Source organism: Bos indicus x Bos taurus, chromosome 10 (genome assembly GCF_003369695.1).
Source record: "Bos indicus x Bos taurus breed Angus x Brahman F1 hybrid chromosome 10, Bos_hybrid_MaternalHap_v2.0, whole genome shotgun sequence".
NCBI classification, from domain to species: Eukaryota; Metazoa; Chordata; class Mammalia; order Artiodactyla; family Bovidae; genus Bos; species Bos indicus x Bos taurus.
In genome coordinates, this window is record NC_040085.1 from 30,290,012 (window position 1) to 30,307,161 (window position 17,150).

Consider the following 17,150-nt stretch of genomic DNA (forward strand, 5'->3'; position numbering starts at 1 on the left):
GCTAAGCTGTTTCCTACTCTTTGCACCTGCTTGGATTGTAGCCCACCAGGCTCCTCTGTCCATGGGATTTCCCAGGCAAGAATACTAGAATGGGTTGCCATTTCCTTCTCCAGGGAATCTTCCTGACCCAGGGATAGAACCCAAGTCTCTTGCTTTGGCAGGTGGATTCTTCACTGTTGAGCCACCAGGGAAGCCCCATGCTATATATTTGAAAGTTATTAAGAGAGTAGATCTTAAAATTCTTATCACAAGGAAAAAAAATTATAACTATGTACAGTGATGGATGTAATTTAATTAGACTTATTTTGGTGATTATTTCACAATATATATCTCAAATATATCAAATCATTATGCTGTACACCTGAACTAATATAATGTTACATGTTAATTATATATTTAGAAAAACACAAAAAGCAAAAAACCAGGGATGTTTAGCTTCTTTCAATTATCCTAAGCTAGAAAGCAACATGGTTCACTGAAAGAAAGAAGGTTCTGGAGTCTAACAGATGATGTTTTAAAATTTTGAATCTTCCGCATGCTATTAGCACAATCTGGGGCAAATTACCAAATCTCACTCAGCCTTAGGTTCTTCAACTACAAAGTGTGGGAAGTATCCCCTACACATAGAGCCATTGTGAAGATTAAAGAAAATAATCCATGTGAAGTACCTAACAAAATCAGGTACTCAATGTAAGGTCCAAACCTCTTGTTTATCCACTCCTAGGAGGGAGGTAAATTGTGACACCAGCCCAGGATGATGCCAACCTGACTTCAGAAGCTTCAGGAAAGGACCCAGGTCAATCCAGTATGAATTCTCAAGGTGTACAAGGCTGGTTTCAGGAATGCTGGGGGCAGTTCTCAAATTCTATCCTTGGTCAGCCCCCAAGGGCTCTGAACTACCCTCATTCAAAGTATAGGTAGCCTGAGATCCTCCAGAGTGGCCATGAACAAAAACCCAGCTGGCCTAAGAATGCGGGTCAAGTGTGTCTGTCCTGATTAACTAGTTATTACAGTCTTTAGCTGCTAAGCTTGCCCTGGGCAAGGCCCATTGCTGGGTTTTAGCCTGGAAGGCCAGTTCTGACTTTGAATCAGCTGGCCTGCAGTTTGGTATTTTGTGCTACTAACAGGACTCCCAGCTCCGCCTAGCCCTCCTGGAGTGAGTAGTACCTGAAAAATTTCTCATCTCATAAACACAACTCTCCTACAACAGGTCTCTGAAAAGCTTCTGTGTCAATACTGTTTATTATGAAATAATTCCACCTTACTAGCAGCTCAAGAGGGCAAAAAAGATGCAATACTATTTTTCTTAATCACGATAAGTTGAGAAGGAAGAGGAACTTTCAGAAGAATAAAGAAACAGAACGACTTCTGTGTTATTATGTGAGAGAGACAGGACTATTTAATCCCAGGGTTGGCAGCTCCTTTATGAAACGGAGTCTGCAGGTGCTTGGACACCCAGGGAGGGTTGAAGCAGCCACTGAAAGTTGCCAAAAGCTACTGAATTATCTCAACACTTGCAGTTTTCCTTCTTTACCTATAGTTTTCTCCTAAAAACTCAGATCTCCCTAGCACTTGGAAATAGTTGTTTACATTTCCTGAGACGTCACAGAAAGGACCTAGGTGACAATTGAGGGGCTTCTCACCCAAAGCCCCTGCCCAGACCATGATTTTTCCAAGAACCAGGCTGTCTCCAAGACCCAGTCCCGGAATGACAGAGATCTCAGATGAACCTAAACTTTTTTTTTTTTTGAACCTAAACTTTATGAGGACTTTAAACTCCAATTTGCAAAAGTGTGGTCTTTTCTCTTGATGCCTTTCAAAAATACCACAGATTACTCCCTTCCCTTCTCCATCCTAGGACACTACTTGAGTTTGATCAGTCTTCTGTCACGCAGGATCATCACTCAGAACATAAACTACTGAACAGTACAAAATGTTCAGATGTTACTGAGGGCAGAGTCAGGCTTTTCCTATGCTTCCTCAGGTGGTGATGATCTTAAATTCTACTTTTAAAAAAAGTATATTTGACTGAGCTGGGTCTTAGTTGTGGCATGCAGGATCTAGTTCCCTGACCAGGGATGAAACAAGGGCCCCCTGCATTAGGAGCAGAGAGTCATAGCCTCTGGACCAACATGGAAGTCCCTCAAATTCTACTCTTTTATAGAAATACCTCTTCCCTACTAGACTGTGCCAGATACCAGCATATCTTTGGAAGTGCTTATAAATCTGCTGTTTCTTTTTTGGTATGGCCTGGAAAAACAGACACACCGGTTATGATTGTACTTCAAATGAGAGCACACAGGTATAGGGAATTATGGGGGTTCTTAGAAATAAAGGGAATGCGCTTTAGGGGACAGGGAATTTTGCTTATCCCTAGGGCCCAGAACAGTGCACTGGGCAGTGCCTGGCACTCAGTAGGCACACAATAAATACCTTTTGAATGAAAGGGGCAAACATCCATTTGTTCTCAACCAAACACAATTAGGAAAACTCAACTATGTCAATTGCTTCTGGCCTATTGAAGAGCAGAAGGAAGTGGGTGCTGTTCCAAGCCTTGGAGATCCTCCCACACTATTTCATAATTTCTCCTTCTACCTGCTAACACTTCCTCTTAAGGAGAAATCATTACAACAGACTATAAAAGAACCATAGTGGGAACTAAATGTTATCCCCCTGCATCACAGAGGGGAAGAATGAGTTATGCATTAGCCCAGCCCTTCCTGGAGGCTCCATAACTGGATTGGCCACTTGCAGCAACCTAAGCCCAGAGCAGGGAAAGGAGCTTGGAGCTGGGTCTCCCGCCGTCTCCACTGGGCTTGGTGCCAGGCACACAGGAGGGCCTCTGACAATCCACCTGCCTCCAGTTTCACCTCTTGAAAGGAATGAATTCCCAACTTAGACAAAAAAGCCAGGCGCTAAGGGGCCCAATAAATGTAAAATAGCCATCATTAACTTAAAAGAAAGGTGCCCTACAAAGAAGAGATCATTATTTTTTAGAAGGCTGTTATCCTTCCATATAATAAAACTTGGAGCCAAGTAAGTATTAATAGTACAAGTAAGTCCACAGGGTAGACTCAGATACAGAGGACACACAGGGAGGCCACTCCATGTGACAACAGATACTGAATGAACAAATCATGCTGGCGAATCAGCGAGAAGTCATTACAGGCCCAGTGCCAGAAGGAGGAAGAGTTAGTAATCTCAGCCTGGGCAGTATTTTCTTGCCAAGCCTGGGGGAGGCAGACATCTCATCAACCCTGCACTAGTCACAACCCCAAAGGTTATGTGACCGCCTGATGTCATAAGCAGGAAGTAAACCACAGAGCTCTAGGCACTTACCTGGAAGTCCCCTCTGCCTAAAAGATTGGTCACTTTCATTTCTTACAGCCTATGGTCTACACTGCAACAGCACTACGGAGAAATTTCTAAATTTCTGTGGAAACGGGACTGCTCCTAAGGCTCTGAGCAAAGAGGGTGCCAGCCACTGCCCAGACCAGTGCTCTCAGCTCAGCATTTCCAAATGTAGGCCTGCCAGTAGTACTGTGAGATGATTCTGGGGGCACCTGGACCTCACGCCAACATCTCTCGGTCTGCTAACCATGGTCCATGGTCCAGACTCAGGACAGTGACCTGTGCAGCCTGAACCAACCAAGACCATGCACAGGGCCTGGGCTGCTTCTGTCCATATGTTGCCCCTATGTGCCTTAAAGGATCCAGGTCCCCAGCCCATCCCTGAGGTCACTCCTCTGGTCCTCCCTCCCCTCAGGCTCTCCCTTTGGTGCTCCCAGTATCCATTCCTGGGCCTCAACCCCGGCCCTGCCCTCCTTGTCAGCCCACGTCCCCAAACCAGACTGGTCTACATCTGGAGGCCAGTCTCCTTTTCCACCTCCACCTCCTCAGATGCCCTCATCTCTCAGGCCTGCCTCTCCCTCCCACCCTTACCCTAAGCAGGCTTACATCATGCCCAGACTCTCAAATCCTCACCTGCCTTCTTCTCTCAGGTTGGAGATTCCCACCCCTCAGATCTGACAGATACCCTGGGTCCGGCGGCTCCTCACCTCACCCCCATGGCCTGCTATCACTCTCAACCCCTAACGTCCTCGGTCCCTACCCCCAAAGTCATTCTCTCTGCCTGGGCACAGAATGCTTTCTCTCTTGGCCCTGGTACTTCCTACATCTCATTCTTTTTTCCCCTTAATGCACTGGTTTCCTTCATAAACAAAATTATATTAGTAAAAAGAAGAGAGTTGACTTAAAGAAAAACAATAATAACCAAATAAAAGTATTCAGAAGCAGCAAAAATAGGGAAAGCAGTTATGCAAATAGAGAATATTTTGAATTCTACCTTCACTAAGATGAAAACTCCACTATGGTAGTTTTAACACAAATTTTAATATACGTCCTCAAGTTGTCCAGGTTGGCTTAATATCCTTCAAGTTAACCCAGGTCGGGCAGCTTTACTCAGAGTCAAATCTCTATCTGTGTCAAGGATGGGAGCGAGAGGCTTTCTGGAGCCATCTCTTGTTGCCCTAATTGCTCCTAAGTTGTGGGTCATGGAAAACAACTCTGAAAGAGGCATATAAAATGCAGGTTTGGGCAGGTGCTCTGCATTTACTAGCCACCTTATGCTGGCCAAATCAATTAAACTCTGCAGGTCTCAGTCTTCTCATCTATAAATTGGAGCTAATAGTCCTTGCATACCTCACAGGCTTATTTTGAAGATCACATCAAATGAGATAATTTATGTGAAAGCACTTTAGTGTCATATAAACGTGAGGTATTATCTTGAACACTAATGAATAGCTTACAAACACAAATGAATCATTCCTTCTGACTTAACAGGTAGCCAAGTAACTTCAAAACTTCAGAGCTTCAGCCAGACAGCCAAACCCAGGAATGAGTTTATCAGAGAAATATCAAGAAGACTTGGAGGTTGGGCTCCTGGTCCCATCAAGTGCCGGTCAGGCCCTCAGTGAATGAATGAATGACAAGTGAAACCAGGCTCAGTGCCCAACCTTAGCGCCTCAGGGCCTGGTCTGGAGGCAAGAGGCTGGAGGCAAGGCAGCCATTTGGAGGCAGTGGACTGAGTCCCACACACCTCAAATCCAGAAATGGCCCCCAGACCCCCACAGAATCAAGTATAGCCACCCCAGGGCCTAGAGGCCCAGAGATACCACATTTTTCAGATTCATCTCCCGCCACATCCTCAACAAATCCTAGGCAATGCCCCAATCTTTGTCATGCCAAGCACTTTAACCTCATACCATTCCTTCAAGTCCTTCTCTGTCTTACTTTTCTTATATCGGTAAGAAACAATGGATGTCAGTGATCACATTCTAGGGTATAACTGAAACAAGTGATTTAAATACAAGTATTAGCTAACAAACAGGTAAAATCGCCTTTTCCTTAAAGCAATAATAAAATATAACCTGAAAAGGTCAATAGTAAGTTTCCATGGTAGTTTTCCTGGTAAATACATTTAAAAGTTGAGTCTTCAAAGGGTTGATCAAAACGCATTTTCAAGCACCTAGGTTTACCAAGTAATACCTGGCAAGATACAGTGAGTTACGTACCCTGCAAAGGGCTTCAAATGAAAAGCAAGGCTGCTATAAACAGGACAGAAATTCACATGTCAGCTTCCACGGATTTGTGCAGGGCAGTGGTAGGAACACTAAATTAGGGCTCCAATATGGCCCAACACTCACTCACTGGGTGATCTCAGCAAGTTCCATAACCTCCCTGAGCCTCCATCCTCCTGTCTATAAAATGAAGACAGTAAATGACCATGATGATCTTCTTTAACCCTGCTGCAAAATATTCCTTTCTCCCCTCAAGGTCTTGCATAAAGATACCTCCTCAGGGGAAGTCTTCATTGATCCTACCAATCACATGAATCATGCCTTCCTCTTTATTCTGACAGCATTTTCCATATAGACTTTTAAAAAATTTTTTGTTTATTTTTGGCTGCTCTGGGTCTTCAGTGCTGCACAGGCTTTTCTCTAGTTGCGGCGTGCAGGCTTCTCATTGCGGTAGCCTCTCTTGTTGCAGAACATGGGCTCTAGGGCAGGCAGGCTTCAGTAGCTTTGATTCCTGGGCTCTAGAGCACAGGCTCAGTAGTTGTGGTGCATGGGCTTGGTTGCTCCACAGCACGTGGGATCTTCCCGGACTAGGGATCACAACCCTGTCTCCTGCATTCGCAGGCAGATTCTTTACCACTGAGCCATCAGGGAAGCCTTCCTTACATGCTTTTATTCAACCTCTTTCACTCTACCTCAGAATTCACTGTTTACTATATTGTGTGAGCTGTCAGAAAACAGAAGCGGTATCTTCTTCAGCTCTGAAGTCCCACCATGCCCAAACATTTGTGAACTCTGCTGATCCTCAATCTTGTTCTACCTCCCTGATGCCTCACCTCCCTTCTACTCTGACCACTGCCTTGGCTGAGAATCACTGGTGTAGTGTGAAGTGAATGAGGGACTCTAACAAATGAGAAGGGGTGAGGCGTGAAGGGCAACCTTAGACATGAGCTGTGGGAGACTGCACTGGACGTTAGAGCTTACAGTGTAGGAAGGTGAAGCTACAATGATAACAGCATGAATGAACTTGCAGCGAGTCTGTGCTAAGTGCCTTCTACGTGCTTTGCCTGGACTAAGCCAGACAACAAGGCAGGTGAGGAGGGACTGCCATCATTCCCATTTTGCAGATGGGGAAGCCAAGGCACACAGAAGTTAAATGTTTGTTCAAGGTCATGAACTAAGTAAGTAATGGAACCAATATGCATACAGTCTGACTCCAAAGTTCTCTTTCTTAACTGCCTGTGGTGATTAGTACAAAGATGATTATAAAGGCACATTTACAATCCCAATACACCTCAATGCTGTATTATGATTTCCATCCATTCTCAATACAGGGATGTAACAAGCAACAATTCTTGGCCTCACTTGTTAAGATTAGTTATAAATGCTGTCATTTTCTACACAAGTTACACTCTGTAGGAAACCGCCATCTGATTAGAAAGCATCACCTTCTAGAATTATCAACTTTTGACTTCTGCATTTCTAAACAATGAACTACAAAAGCAAGAGACAGAGAGCCTGGAAACAGACATGATGAGGTAACCCTCCAGGGACTGCTCTCTTCACTTGTAGACATTTAATAAAAGTTTGTGGAATCAAATGGTGTTTGGGGGAAAAAGTTTCTACCCTCTTCTAAAACACAGATGGAAGGACTTTCCTGGCAGTCCAGTGGTTAAGACTCTGCGCTTCCACTGCAGGGCACAGAGATTTGATGCCTAGTCAGGAAACTAAGATCCCACATGCCACGGAGAACTAAGCCTACATGCCGTAACGACTGAACCCATGTGCCCGCACCCTGCATGCTGCAACTAGAGTCCGTGCACCACAGTAAAAGATCCCACACAATGCAATGAAGATCCTATGTGCTGCAACTAAGATTCAGTACAGCCAATGCAGTCTTCTCACCTACCCCTTACTTCACCTGAGTGAAAACTGAATACCAACCTCATTGCCCTGCTTAGACCCCAGCCTCTTGACTAGACAACAGCCTCACCTGATCCCCCGGTGGCAGCTCCTCTACCCATCGCGTACTGTGTCCTTTCTGCAAATTGACTTTGAATATTTTCCTTAAAATCCGATTATGTCACTTTTCTGATTAATATATACATCAGTGGCTCATAACTGCCTTCCTCAGGAGTTCTCAACGTCAAGGTTCCAACACATTGGCTAGATCCAGTGTGAAATGTCCACTAATAATGAAGTACTAATTAAACAATTTATAAATATAGAATACTTAAAATAGTGTCCAGCACATGATATTATATAGGTGGTGCTGTGCTGTGCTGAGTCGTTTCTGACTCTTTTCGACATTATGGACTGTAGTCCACTAGGCTCCTCTGTCCGTGAGATTCTCCAGGCAAGAATATTGAAGTGGGTTACCATTTCCTCCTCCAGGGGATATTCCCAACCAAAATATCCAACCCGCATCTCCTGCATCTTCTGCATTAGCAGCTGAATTCTTTACCCCTGAGCCACCTGGGACCAGTTCTGTACTGACTGACTGTATCACTCCTCAAGGGCCCTGTGGTCTCCCTGCTTTTCTGTCCCAGAGTTTCCTCTTTCCACAAGCTCACTCAGACAATAAGCAGAGCAGCCTGGAAGTACAGGGGCATCTGTAGGCACTAATTTTCATTTGATAACTTATCTGCCTCCACTTCCTACACTGCTACAGCCACCACCATAATCCTGGGGGAAGTAACAGAGATCTTAGTTACAGCTTGATCAGTGTACCACTCCCTGGCACATTTATCAACCTGGAGTTTCCTGTGAAACTCCAATTCCAGGTCATCTGCCTACCCTTCTGATCCTCCTGCTTCTGGCCACTAGCACATGTTGAGAGGGCAACACCTGAGCATCTGCTACTAGAAAAGAGTCAATGGGCTGGGGTGTAAAAGAAAACAGAGATGGCAAAGTCATAGGTCACACTGCCACTGAAGGTATGAAAAAGGAATGGAGGAACCTTGAGACCTGGCCTTTCTTCCGCCCTAGGCTCTTAACATAGTTAAATCAGCCAGCAAGAGAGACAGAATGAAGCACCTTTAGCCGCAGTCTAGACAGAAGGGGCATCAGAGGCTGACACTGCGCAGGCGCAAGAAGTAGGGTAGGGTTGCCTCCCAGGCTCAGCCGGCGGCCTCCGCTACACAAGGGCCACCGAAGAGCACAGTACAGTGCCCCGCGGAGTAACCTCTCGCTCGTGCCACCTCTTCTTCCTGAGGCCCTCAGACCCCTGAGGTCTGAGGAAGGTCTGGGAATCCCCCTTCTGAAGCCATTGGGCCGCCTCTCGTTCCCCACTCAGGGCCCGGCGGAACCTAGAAAGATGTTGGTGCCAGCCTCAGGTGAGGCGCCAAGGCTGGGAGGGCCGCCAGGTCGCTCAGGATCGACTTTCCTCACCCCCGTTCTCACCTCTTTGTCCTCCGCCTTCTCCTCAATACCTAATAGCGCGTACAGGTCCATTTGTAGGAGCTCCTTGGTCACCGCCATGGTTCCAACTCTGATTGGATTAGTACTACAACTCCCAAAAGTCTACGCGTGTGGGGCTTCCCGCGGACTGTCGGCTCCAAGCCCGCTGAATGGTGAACGAACTACGACTCCCGGCAGCCCTCGCGCCCGCCGCTGCTGCTCTCCGGCTGGGGTGACTGTCGTGAATCTCCTGTCGGAGGCCTTGGCTGGCCCGCGCAAGTGGGCGTGGTAGGTAGGGGCGGGGCTGGGTGAAGGTGCCTGGGGCCCGTACCTGACCCGCAAGAGGTCTGCTCTGCGGATCCTGCTGCGCTGCACCGGGAAACAGGATGGAGAGTAGGTGCTACGGATGCGCTGTCAAGTTCACCATCTTCAAGAAGGAGGCGAGTCTCTCTTCACGGGCTAGAGGGAGGACGCGAAGTGGAGGGAAATACACGGGACTTGCAGTCCTAGGCTTGGTTTTATGGCACCTCTCCAGACGTGTGGTTTTGATGAAGCCACAGAGCCTCAGTTAACATTTCTATAAAACGGGGCTAACACTCCCTTGCTTTCGGGGTTATGGTGCTGGATGTGAGTTCCCTGTAAACTGTAAATCGGGCTCCTGTCATTTTCGGAAAGCTAAGCTTTTCTGTCTGCCAAGTGTAGGATCTGGCTGTTTCCCTCCACCCTGCTCCTCCGCAGCCCGGTCTTAGTTAATACTCTGTGACCACTCTCCACTACACCATGCCCGTTACTCTTTCTGCTCTGAAGCCCTCACCATCAAGCAGCCTGCCCTTTCTCCTGTCTCCAGGGCAACATAGCAAAGTCTCACTTATCCTCAGCACAAACCTGCCAAGTTCCCATGGTAAACAGCAGGCTTCCTCTGCCTCAGTGTGACCAGGAGATAGGAACCGGATAGGCGGGATGAATAGCTGGTAGGGAAGCAGATCATGGAGCCCTCAGAAACCTGGGTTTTGTAGTCAAAGTGGTCAGAATTCAAATTGGGGCTCTGCTATCATTCACAGAGGTGACCTTGGTTTGGGCAAGTCTAGTAACCTCTCTGATCCTGTTTAAAATAAGAATGATAATGGTTGTCGTCAGGATTAAGTATGATAGTGTGTATAAATTGAGGATTAAATCAAGTGATGAATGTTAAGTACTGAATTTAGTGCCTGGCTCAGACAGTAAGGAATCTGCCTGCAGTGTGGGAGATGTGGATTCAATCCCTGGGTTGAGAAGATCCCGTGGAGAAGGGAGAGGCTACCTACTCCAGCGTTCTTGCCTGGATAATTCCATGGACAAAGGAGCCTGGCAGGCTACAGTCCATGGGGTCGCAAAGTGTCCAACATGACTGATAAACTTTCACTTTTCACTCACACAGTAAATGCTTAATAAATGGAGGCTATTGTTACTATCCCATCCTGAGTCAAACCTCCTTCCATCTCTGCTAGAACAGAGAAGGCATGGGCCCTGCATTCTTTTTCTCCTCTGTTGAAGAGTCAGTGACCTGAAGCATGGGACTTTGCCTATTTGTCATTTACACTCTTGTGTAAGGGAAGACCGAGTAGAAAGCATGTGAATTTTGCATGAAGCTTTATGAGATTTGAATAGAAAATTGGAGACAGGAATCGCTTTGCCCTCCACCCCACATCTCTCCCCAGGCCTTAGGGGCCCCATTCCCCATCCTCCTCCCAGCAGCTGGTCACAGCTTCAGTGTCTGCTCTGTGTGTGTGTTCAAAGAGTCCCCGTGAGGAGCCTTCAGGGGTGGGTGAGAGGTAGACTCCTTGCTTCATGTTTCTTGTAGTATGGCTGTAAGAACTGTGGCCGGGCCTTCTGTTCCGGCTGCCTTAGCTTCAGTGCAGCAGTTCCCCGAGCTGGAAACACTCAACAGAAGGTCTGCAAGCAGTGCCATGAGGTTCTGACCAGGTGAGAAGCCAACACGGGTGACGGTTCAGCCGAGCATGGCAGCTGGCAGCTGGCCAGGCCTCTCAGCCTTGTGCTCTGGGTCTAGAGGTCGACTCGAGATTGTTTGGGGTGGAGGGCACCGATAGGCAGATGGTGGGTGACTTCTGACACCAGATTTCTTCTCTGTAGAGGATCTTCTCCTGCCAGTGCCTCCAAGTGGTCACCACCTCAGAACTACAAGAAGTAAGTGCTGAAGGGACAGAGACAAATGGGGAGGGGAAAGGACACAGGAGCCATAGGATAGGAGTCTCTTCCCAGCCTGTAGCTTAAGTGAGCCCAGGATCAGGAGGATAGCTGACTCTCCAGCTCCTGAGTGCCCTCCTGGGCTCAGAGAGCAGCTCATCAGTCCGTTCCCCAGAAAAGGTTCTTGGTAGACCTCACCCTCTCAGCTGAACCCTCCTGCCAGTTGGCTGGGTTGGGGTGCAGGGTGACATGAGCGATGGCCCCAGAAGATGGTCCATTGGAGGCCTCCCTAGCTGCCTAGAAATGATTTGAATGGGAAACAGAGAGGGTGCCTTCACCCCTCCCTTCTGCATTCATCAAGAGCCTCTATCTCATATCCTACCAGGCGTGTGGCAGCATTGGAAGCCAAGCAGAAGCCCAGCACTCCCCGGAGCCATGGACTGACCCAGCAAGATCAAGTCATTGCTGAGCGCCTAGCACGGCTCCGCCGGGAGAACAAGCCCAGTGAGCAGGCCCAGACAGGGTGGAAAAGACACCATCCGGGGCTCCTGGGAGTAGGATCCCTCTGGATATTACAAGGCATCTCTATGCCAATTGCAGAGTCAGTGCCCTCGCAGGCGGAGATAGAAGCCAGGCTAGCTGCACTGAAGGATGCACCCCAGGGTCCTGTCCCTTCCACCAAGGAGATGGAGGCACGGCTTGCTGTGCTGCAAGGCAGAGTTCCATCTTCTCAGGCCCCCCAGCTGGTGAGTGCTGTGACTTTGGAGGGATGGAGGTCCTGGGACAGGGACCCAGCAGAAGCCCAGATACATGTATGCTTAGATACTTTGCAGGAGTACCTCCTGCTCCTGAGGCCTGCTGCCAGGCCAAGGAACCAGGGACAAGCAGCAGGATTGGGTGGGGCAGCAAAGAGTGGCCCCTAGGTTCTGTTGGGGACTGCCAGACCTACCTGATTACATGGGCTCTTGGTTAGTCCCCTTTCCCTGAGTTTTGGGAACGCCTCAGCACCCAGCCCTGACCGGAACTGCTCTGAGCCTTATGATGTGGCTTCCCCACTACCCTGCTCCCCACTGAGGTTCCCTTCTCTGAGCAGGCACATCAACCACCGGACCCCAGGACCCAGGTGCAGCAGGCACAGGATCTGCTGACACAGCTAACAGCGGAGGTGGCTATTGATGAGAGTTGGGAACAAGAAGGCCCAGGTATATTCTCCACCTGGCTCCCCCAGGGACTCTTTCCCTACTCTTTCCCCAGGTGGGAGAGGCTCCAATGCTGACACTCTGGGAGGTGAATATAAATTAGAGAATATCAACATTATAAGGATTGCCATTTATTGAATGTTTACTCCAGTGGGAGCCAGTGTAAGCCTAGTGGATTAGTGTGTAGGCATTAGGCTCAGACAGTGATTCTCTGTTCTACCACTTAGTAGCTGTGTGACCCTCAGCATGTTGCTTGACTGAAGTCTCACTTTCCTCATCTGTAAAATGGAAGGATGTGTGGTAAGACCTACCTCATGGAAAAGTCATGAGGAGTAAATGGGCTAATCCAGGAGTACTTAGGACCCTGCCTGGCTCATAGTAAGTGAATGTTCTCTGTGATGATGATGATGATAAGGAGGAAGAGGCTATTTACTTAAAATTAAATTTAAGATTGAGTTCCTCAATGGTACCACATTTCAAATGCTCAGTAGTCACAAGTGACTCATGGCTATGATCTTGGACAGCACAAATACAGACCATGACGTGACATGGAATGTTCCCATCATCATAAAAAATTCTTTTGGACAGAGCTCTTCAAAAGCTTCACATCAGTGGTTCTCAACTATGGTGATGATTTTCCCTGCAGGGCCCAATTGGCAACGTCTGGAGACATTTTGGGTATTGCAACTCAGAGGGTACCACTAGCATCTAGTGAGTAGAGGCTAAGGAAGCTGCTGAACATCATACAATACACAGGGCAGCCCCCACCACAAAGAATTACAGGCGTACCTCAGAGACATTATGGGTTCAGTTCAAGTTCACTGTAATAAAGTGAGGCACGTGAAGTTTTTGGTTTCCTGGTGCATATAAAAATTGTGTACAGTATACTATAGTCTATTAAGTGCACAATAGCATTATGTTTAAAAAAAATGTACCTACCTAATTTTAAAATATTTTATTGCTAAAAATTGTTAAGCACCATCTGACAACATAGAGTTGCCACAAACTTTCAACTTCTAAGAAAAAAAAGAAAAAGCAATTATCTGTGAAGTGCAATAAGACAAGGTATGCCTATGTCCTGTCCAATATGTCAGTAGAACCAAGATTAAGAAACCTTGCTTTAACATGGAACTCTGCTCAATGTTATGTGGCAGCCTGGATGGGAGGGGAGTTGTGGGGTAGAATGGATACATGTATATGTATGGCTGCATCCCTTTGCTGTTTACCTGAAACTATCACAAATGCATGCATACCCCAATACAAAATAAAAAGTTTAAAAACCTTAAGAAAAAAAAAAAAAGAAACCCTACTTTAGGGGAATTCCCTGGTAGTCCAGTGGTTAGGACTCTGTACTTCCACTGATGGGGGCAGAGGTTTGATCCCTAACTGGAGAACTAAGATCCTGCATGCCATGTTGTGCAGCCAAAAAAAAAAAAAGAAACCCTGCTTTAGAGATACAATCTCACTGAATATCCTCAGTAATCCTATGATTAATATTATTATCCATATTTTATAAACGAGGAAATTGAGGCCTGGTGAGCTTAAGGAACTTGACCAAGGTCACATAGCTATTAAGTAGCGAAGCTAGGACTTCAGCCCAAAGCTGTCTAACTTCAAATGTCTTATTCTAAAACTCTGAGCTGAAGAGGACCATGTCAGAGCCACACCCACTCAACTAAAATTCTTCCCCCCTAGTGACATTCAAGACCTCAGCTTCCCTCATGTCGTCTCTGTGCTGCTCCCTAGAAATGCTGATTCCAGCCTGTAAGGCAGAGGGCCTGGCTGGACCCTGGCCTCCCCATCTTCTGCTCCTTTCGGGCAGTGATTCTCATACCATGGGGCACCCACCCTAAGGGCAACATGTTAAAGTATCAGGTGGGTGGGGATGAATTTAATTGAAAAAAAAAGTCTAAGATTACTGGTTTCTTATATTTGGGAAAATGAATAAAAATAGCTAATTTTATTTGCAATATAAGCCACAGGAACTATTGTGGAACAAAAAGCTGGTAATTCATGGAGGGTTTTTTAAAGTTAGGAAATGGGCTCAGTGGTTTCTGATGAGAGATCCCGAAATGTCTCCCTCCCTGAATGCATCACTCTTTCTAGCCGCCTCTATCCAGAACGACCTCAACCGGGGGGGCCCAGGGGCCCAGAGCACCAGTTCCAGGGGGCAAGCCACCTGGTCCCTGGAGGAGGAAAAGAGCAGGTTGCTGGCTGAGGCAGCCGTCGAGCTTCGGGAGGAGAACACCCGGCAGGAGCGCATCCTGGCCCTCGCCAAGCGCCTGGCTGTGCTGCAGGGACGGGACCCTGACAGAGGTAAAGGCTGGTAAAACAGCCACTCACTCGTGTCCCCTGGGCAGGCCCCCCGACCCCCACCCCCAGGCCAAGCTCTGCACAGTGGCTGTACTCTCTGCCAGGCCGAGTCTACTGAGCACTGCCTAGAACCATGAGACAAGTGCTAGGGCAAAACGGTGGATGAAGAACAAGGGGCAGCCATCAGGGGGCAGGGGCCCCGGGTCCCTTCAGGTGCAGAACCTTCTGTTCATGCTGTCCAGCCCAGCAGAGGGGGCAGAGTGGAGATCAGAGCAGAGGGGGGTCAGAGCCACTCTGATCAGAGTGGCTGCGGAGGCGGCTTAACTCTGGAACAAGTGCCGCTGGAAACCACACCACTCCCGGGGACAGCAGTACAGCCACTCCGGTGAGCTCTCCACCTCACTCCTCTTCCCCTGCTCCCTGCCCTCCATCTTCAAGTGACCCTCCAGGACTACTACCTTCCCGACAGCGATGATGAAGAGGAGGAAGAGAAGGCCATCCAGAGAGTCCTGCGGCAGGTTGGCCCTGCCTTACCCACCTGACCACCCCTTGTCTGGTCCCTGCTGTGCTGCCCCACCACACCCCTGGCCCCATTCACTCTGTGCCCACCCTGGGGTTTGCTGGCCTGTCACTCTGCAGCTCCTGTTCTAGCTGGAGTTCCTCTACTCCCGTGACCCACACCTGCCCCTGGTCCCTTGAGATGGGACATCAGCAGCCACAGACAATAGATCAAGGAAGATGGGTTGAGAGCTTAGGCCACAGAGTGCAGAAATACTGTGCATTGGCGGGGTGCCTGGAGCTAGGAGCTGTACCTCTTCACTCTGTCCACAGCTCACCGAAGAAGCTGCCCTGGATGAGGCAAGTGGCTTTAACATCCCTGTGGAGCCAACTCCCCAACCCCAAGACCAGTCCTGCAGGGCAGAGCCTAAGGTGAGAAGAACCACAGACACAGACCCCCAGGCTGCCATCATAGCCTCCCTCCCACCTCCGTCAGGTACCTGATGTCCCCCATTCCTCTCTGGTCCTTAAAGGCCCAGGCCATGGCCACCAGGCCTGAGGAAGAGGAAGAGGAGCTCCCTTGGTGCTGCATCTGCAATGAGGATGCCACCCTTCGCTGTGCTGGCTGCGACGGAGACCTCTACTGCAACCGCTGCTTCCGGTGGGTGAAGGTGGAATGTTCTTTGGGGCTGGGAGAGTTCCAGGGCTACCTGTGATCTCTGACCTATTTCTATGCTCCGCAGGGAAGGCCATGATGCCTTTGAGCTTAAAGAGCACCAGACATCTGCCTACCAGCCCCTGCATAAAGGCCAAGGGCACTGAGGGAGCCCTGGTCCTCCCGGGAACGTCATCCTACAGGCAAGCACACAGGCTGGGGCGCCCTCCAGGGCATCTGATGGGAGGACATGACAGGCTGGACTGCTTATGAATGTGCCCTTTCTTAAGCCTCCGTTCCTGGAAGGAGGAAGGATTCTCCATTGGAGACAATGACTGGAGGAGCCAGAGGGAAGGCAGAGGTCAGGAGCCTTCCAGCGCTGGAGTCTGGATTGGAAGTGAGAGACAGGGCAAGACCAGTCTGAATCTAAGGAGGAGCCTTGAAACTTGCTCAAGAGCCCAGGGCCCTCCGCTGGTACTTGGAGGATTTAATAAAGTGTGTGATTCATTGGACCAGCATCTTTTATCTATAGAACCCTATGGATCCTGAGCCTGGGCCCTCGGAGAGGTACAGGAGCAGAGTCCTGTGAAGTGAGGAAGAAGGAAAAAGTTTCTCTAGGCAGGAACAGCCCCACCCCTCCTGGTGGCCTCACATGCAGTAGGCATGCCCCCAGGCCCCACCATCTTGGATTATACAACCTTTCTAGTACTCAGACACTGCCTACACAAACAGTGAATGCATACCCTGCTTCTGGCCTTACTCCCAAAGGATGCCACCTCCAGGGCTCCTGTCCCCACCTGCCTGCCTTTCAGACCCACTGTCAGTTTCCACCAGCTCCCTCCTTACCTGACCACTGGGCTCTCAGCCTATACCCTTTACACCCCTCTGCTTAGTCCCTGTTTTTTCTCTTTTAGCCTCTGGCTTGGAGCTGGCTCAAGAAAGAGTCCTCAGCCTGAGGCCTCCTGGATCAGTTAGTGGGGGAGGAAGGTTTAGCTTCTGATGCCCCCGGACCCAACTAGGTTTTTCCAGTTAACTCTCCTATTGGTCTTTGCCACTTAGGCTCCTGTTGGTGGTGGCAGGATGCTGTGTGTCTTAGCCAGGTGCCTTCTGCTTGGCCTCTGGGACCTTGCATGATGGTGATTTCTCTGACACAGAACTGTGACCTGTATCTTTGAATTCTCAAGGCATGTGTGGGTGGGTGGCTGGACATGTGGACGGGTGAGGTATATGGGAGCCTAGTGACTTGGATGCTGGCCTTCTGGTATAAGACTTCACCCTCTCCCTCCCCCATCCGTCAGCACAGATATGCACCACACTCCATGAAGC

At 48.6% G+C, this 17,150-nt stretch overlaps 2 protein-coding genes across 4 annotated transcripts in view; one reads left to right on the plus strand and one right to left on the minus strand.

Annotated features, from left to right (window-relative positions):
• The window catches only part of DNAJC17 (DnaJ heat shock protein family (Hsp40) member C17), a 30,720-nt gene extending 21,579 nt beyond the window's left edge, over positions 1–9,141 (minus strand). For both annotated transcript variants that reach the window (XM_027553562.1, XM_027553561.1), the window contains exon 1: positions 8,979–9,141. In XM_027553562.1, the coding sequence (XP_027409363.1) occupies positions 8,979–9,056 (78 nt within the window). In that variant the 5' untranslated portion in view covers positions 9,057–9,141. The remainder of the gene's footprint in view (positions 1–8,978) is intronic.
• Positions 9,142–9,222: 81 nt separating this feature from the next.
• On the plus strand, positions 9,223–16,336 carry ZFYVE19 (zinc finger FYVE-type containing 19). 2 transcript variants are annotated; one of them, XM_027553560.1, is made up of 11 exons: positions 9,223–9,415; positions 10,816–10,937; positions 11,106–11,159; positions 11,545–11,663; positions 11,760–11,905; positions 12,253–12,361; positions 14,465–14,674; positions 15,110–15,189; positions 15,503–15,601; positions 15,703–15,830; positions 15,913–16,336. In XM_027553560.1, the coding sequence occupies exons 1-11, from the start codon at positions 9,362–9,364 to the stop codon at positions 15,989–15,991; spliced, it is 1,200 nt and encodes a 399-aa protein (XP_027409361.1). In that variant the 5' UTR covers positions 9,223–9,361; the 3' UTR covers positions 15,992–16,336. The 2 variants fall into 2 exon arrangements, with proteins under 2 accessions (XP_027409361.1, XP_027409360.1); XM_027553559.1 differs by having other exon boundaries at positions 9,251–9,415; positions 11,545–11,905; positions 15,913–16,027; positions 16,115–16,336.
• Positions 16,337–17,150: the final 814 nt, after the last annotated feature.

Coding starts and splice junctions, on each gene's coding strand:
- ZFYVE19 (XM_027553559.1), top strand. CDS start 9,362: ATGGAGAGTAGGTGCTACGGATGCGCTGTCAAGTTCACCATCTTCAAG. Junction 11,160..11,544: donor CCACCTCAGAACTACAAGAA/GTAAGTGCTGAA, acceptor ATATCCTACCAG/GCGTGTGGCAGCATTGGAAG. Junction 11,906..12,252: donor CTTCTCAGGCCCCCCAGCTG/GTGAGTGCTGTG, acceptor TTCTCTGAGCAG/GCACATCAACCACCGGACCC.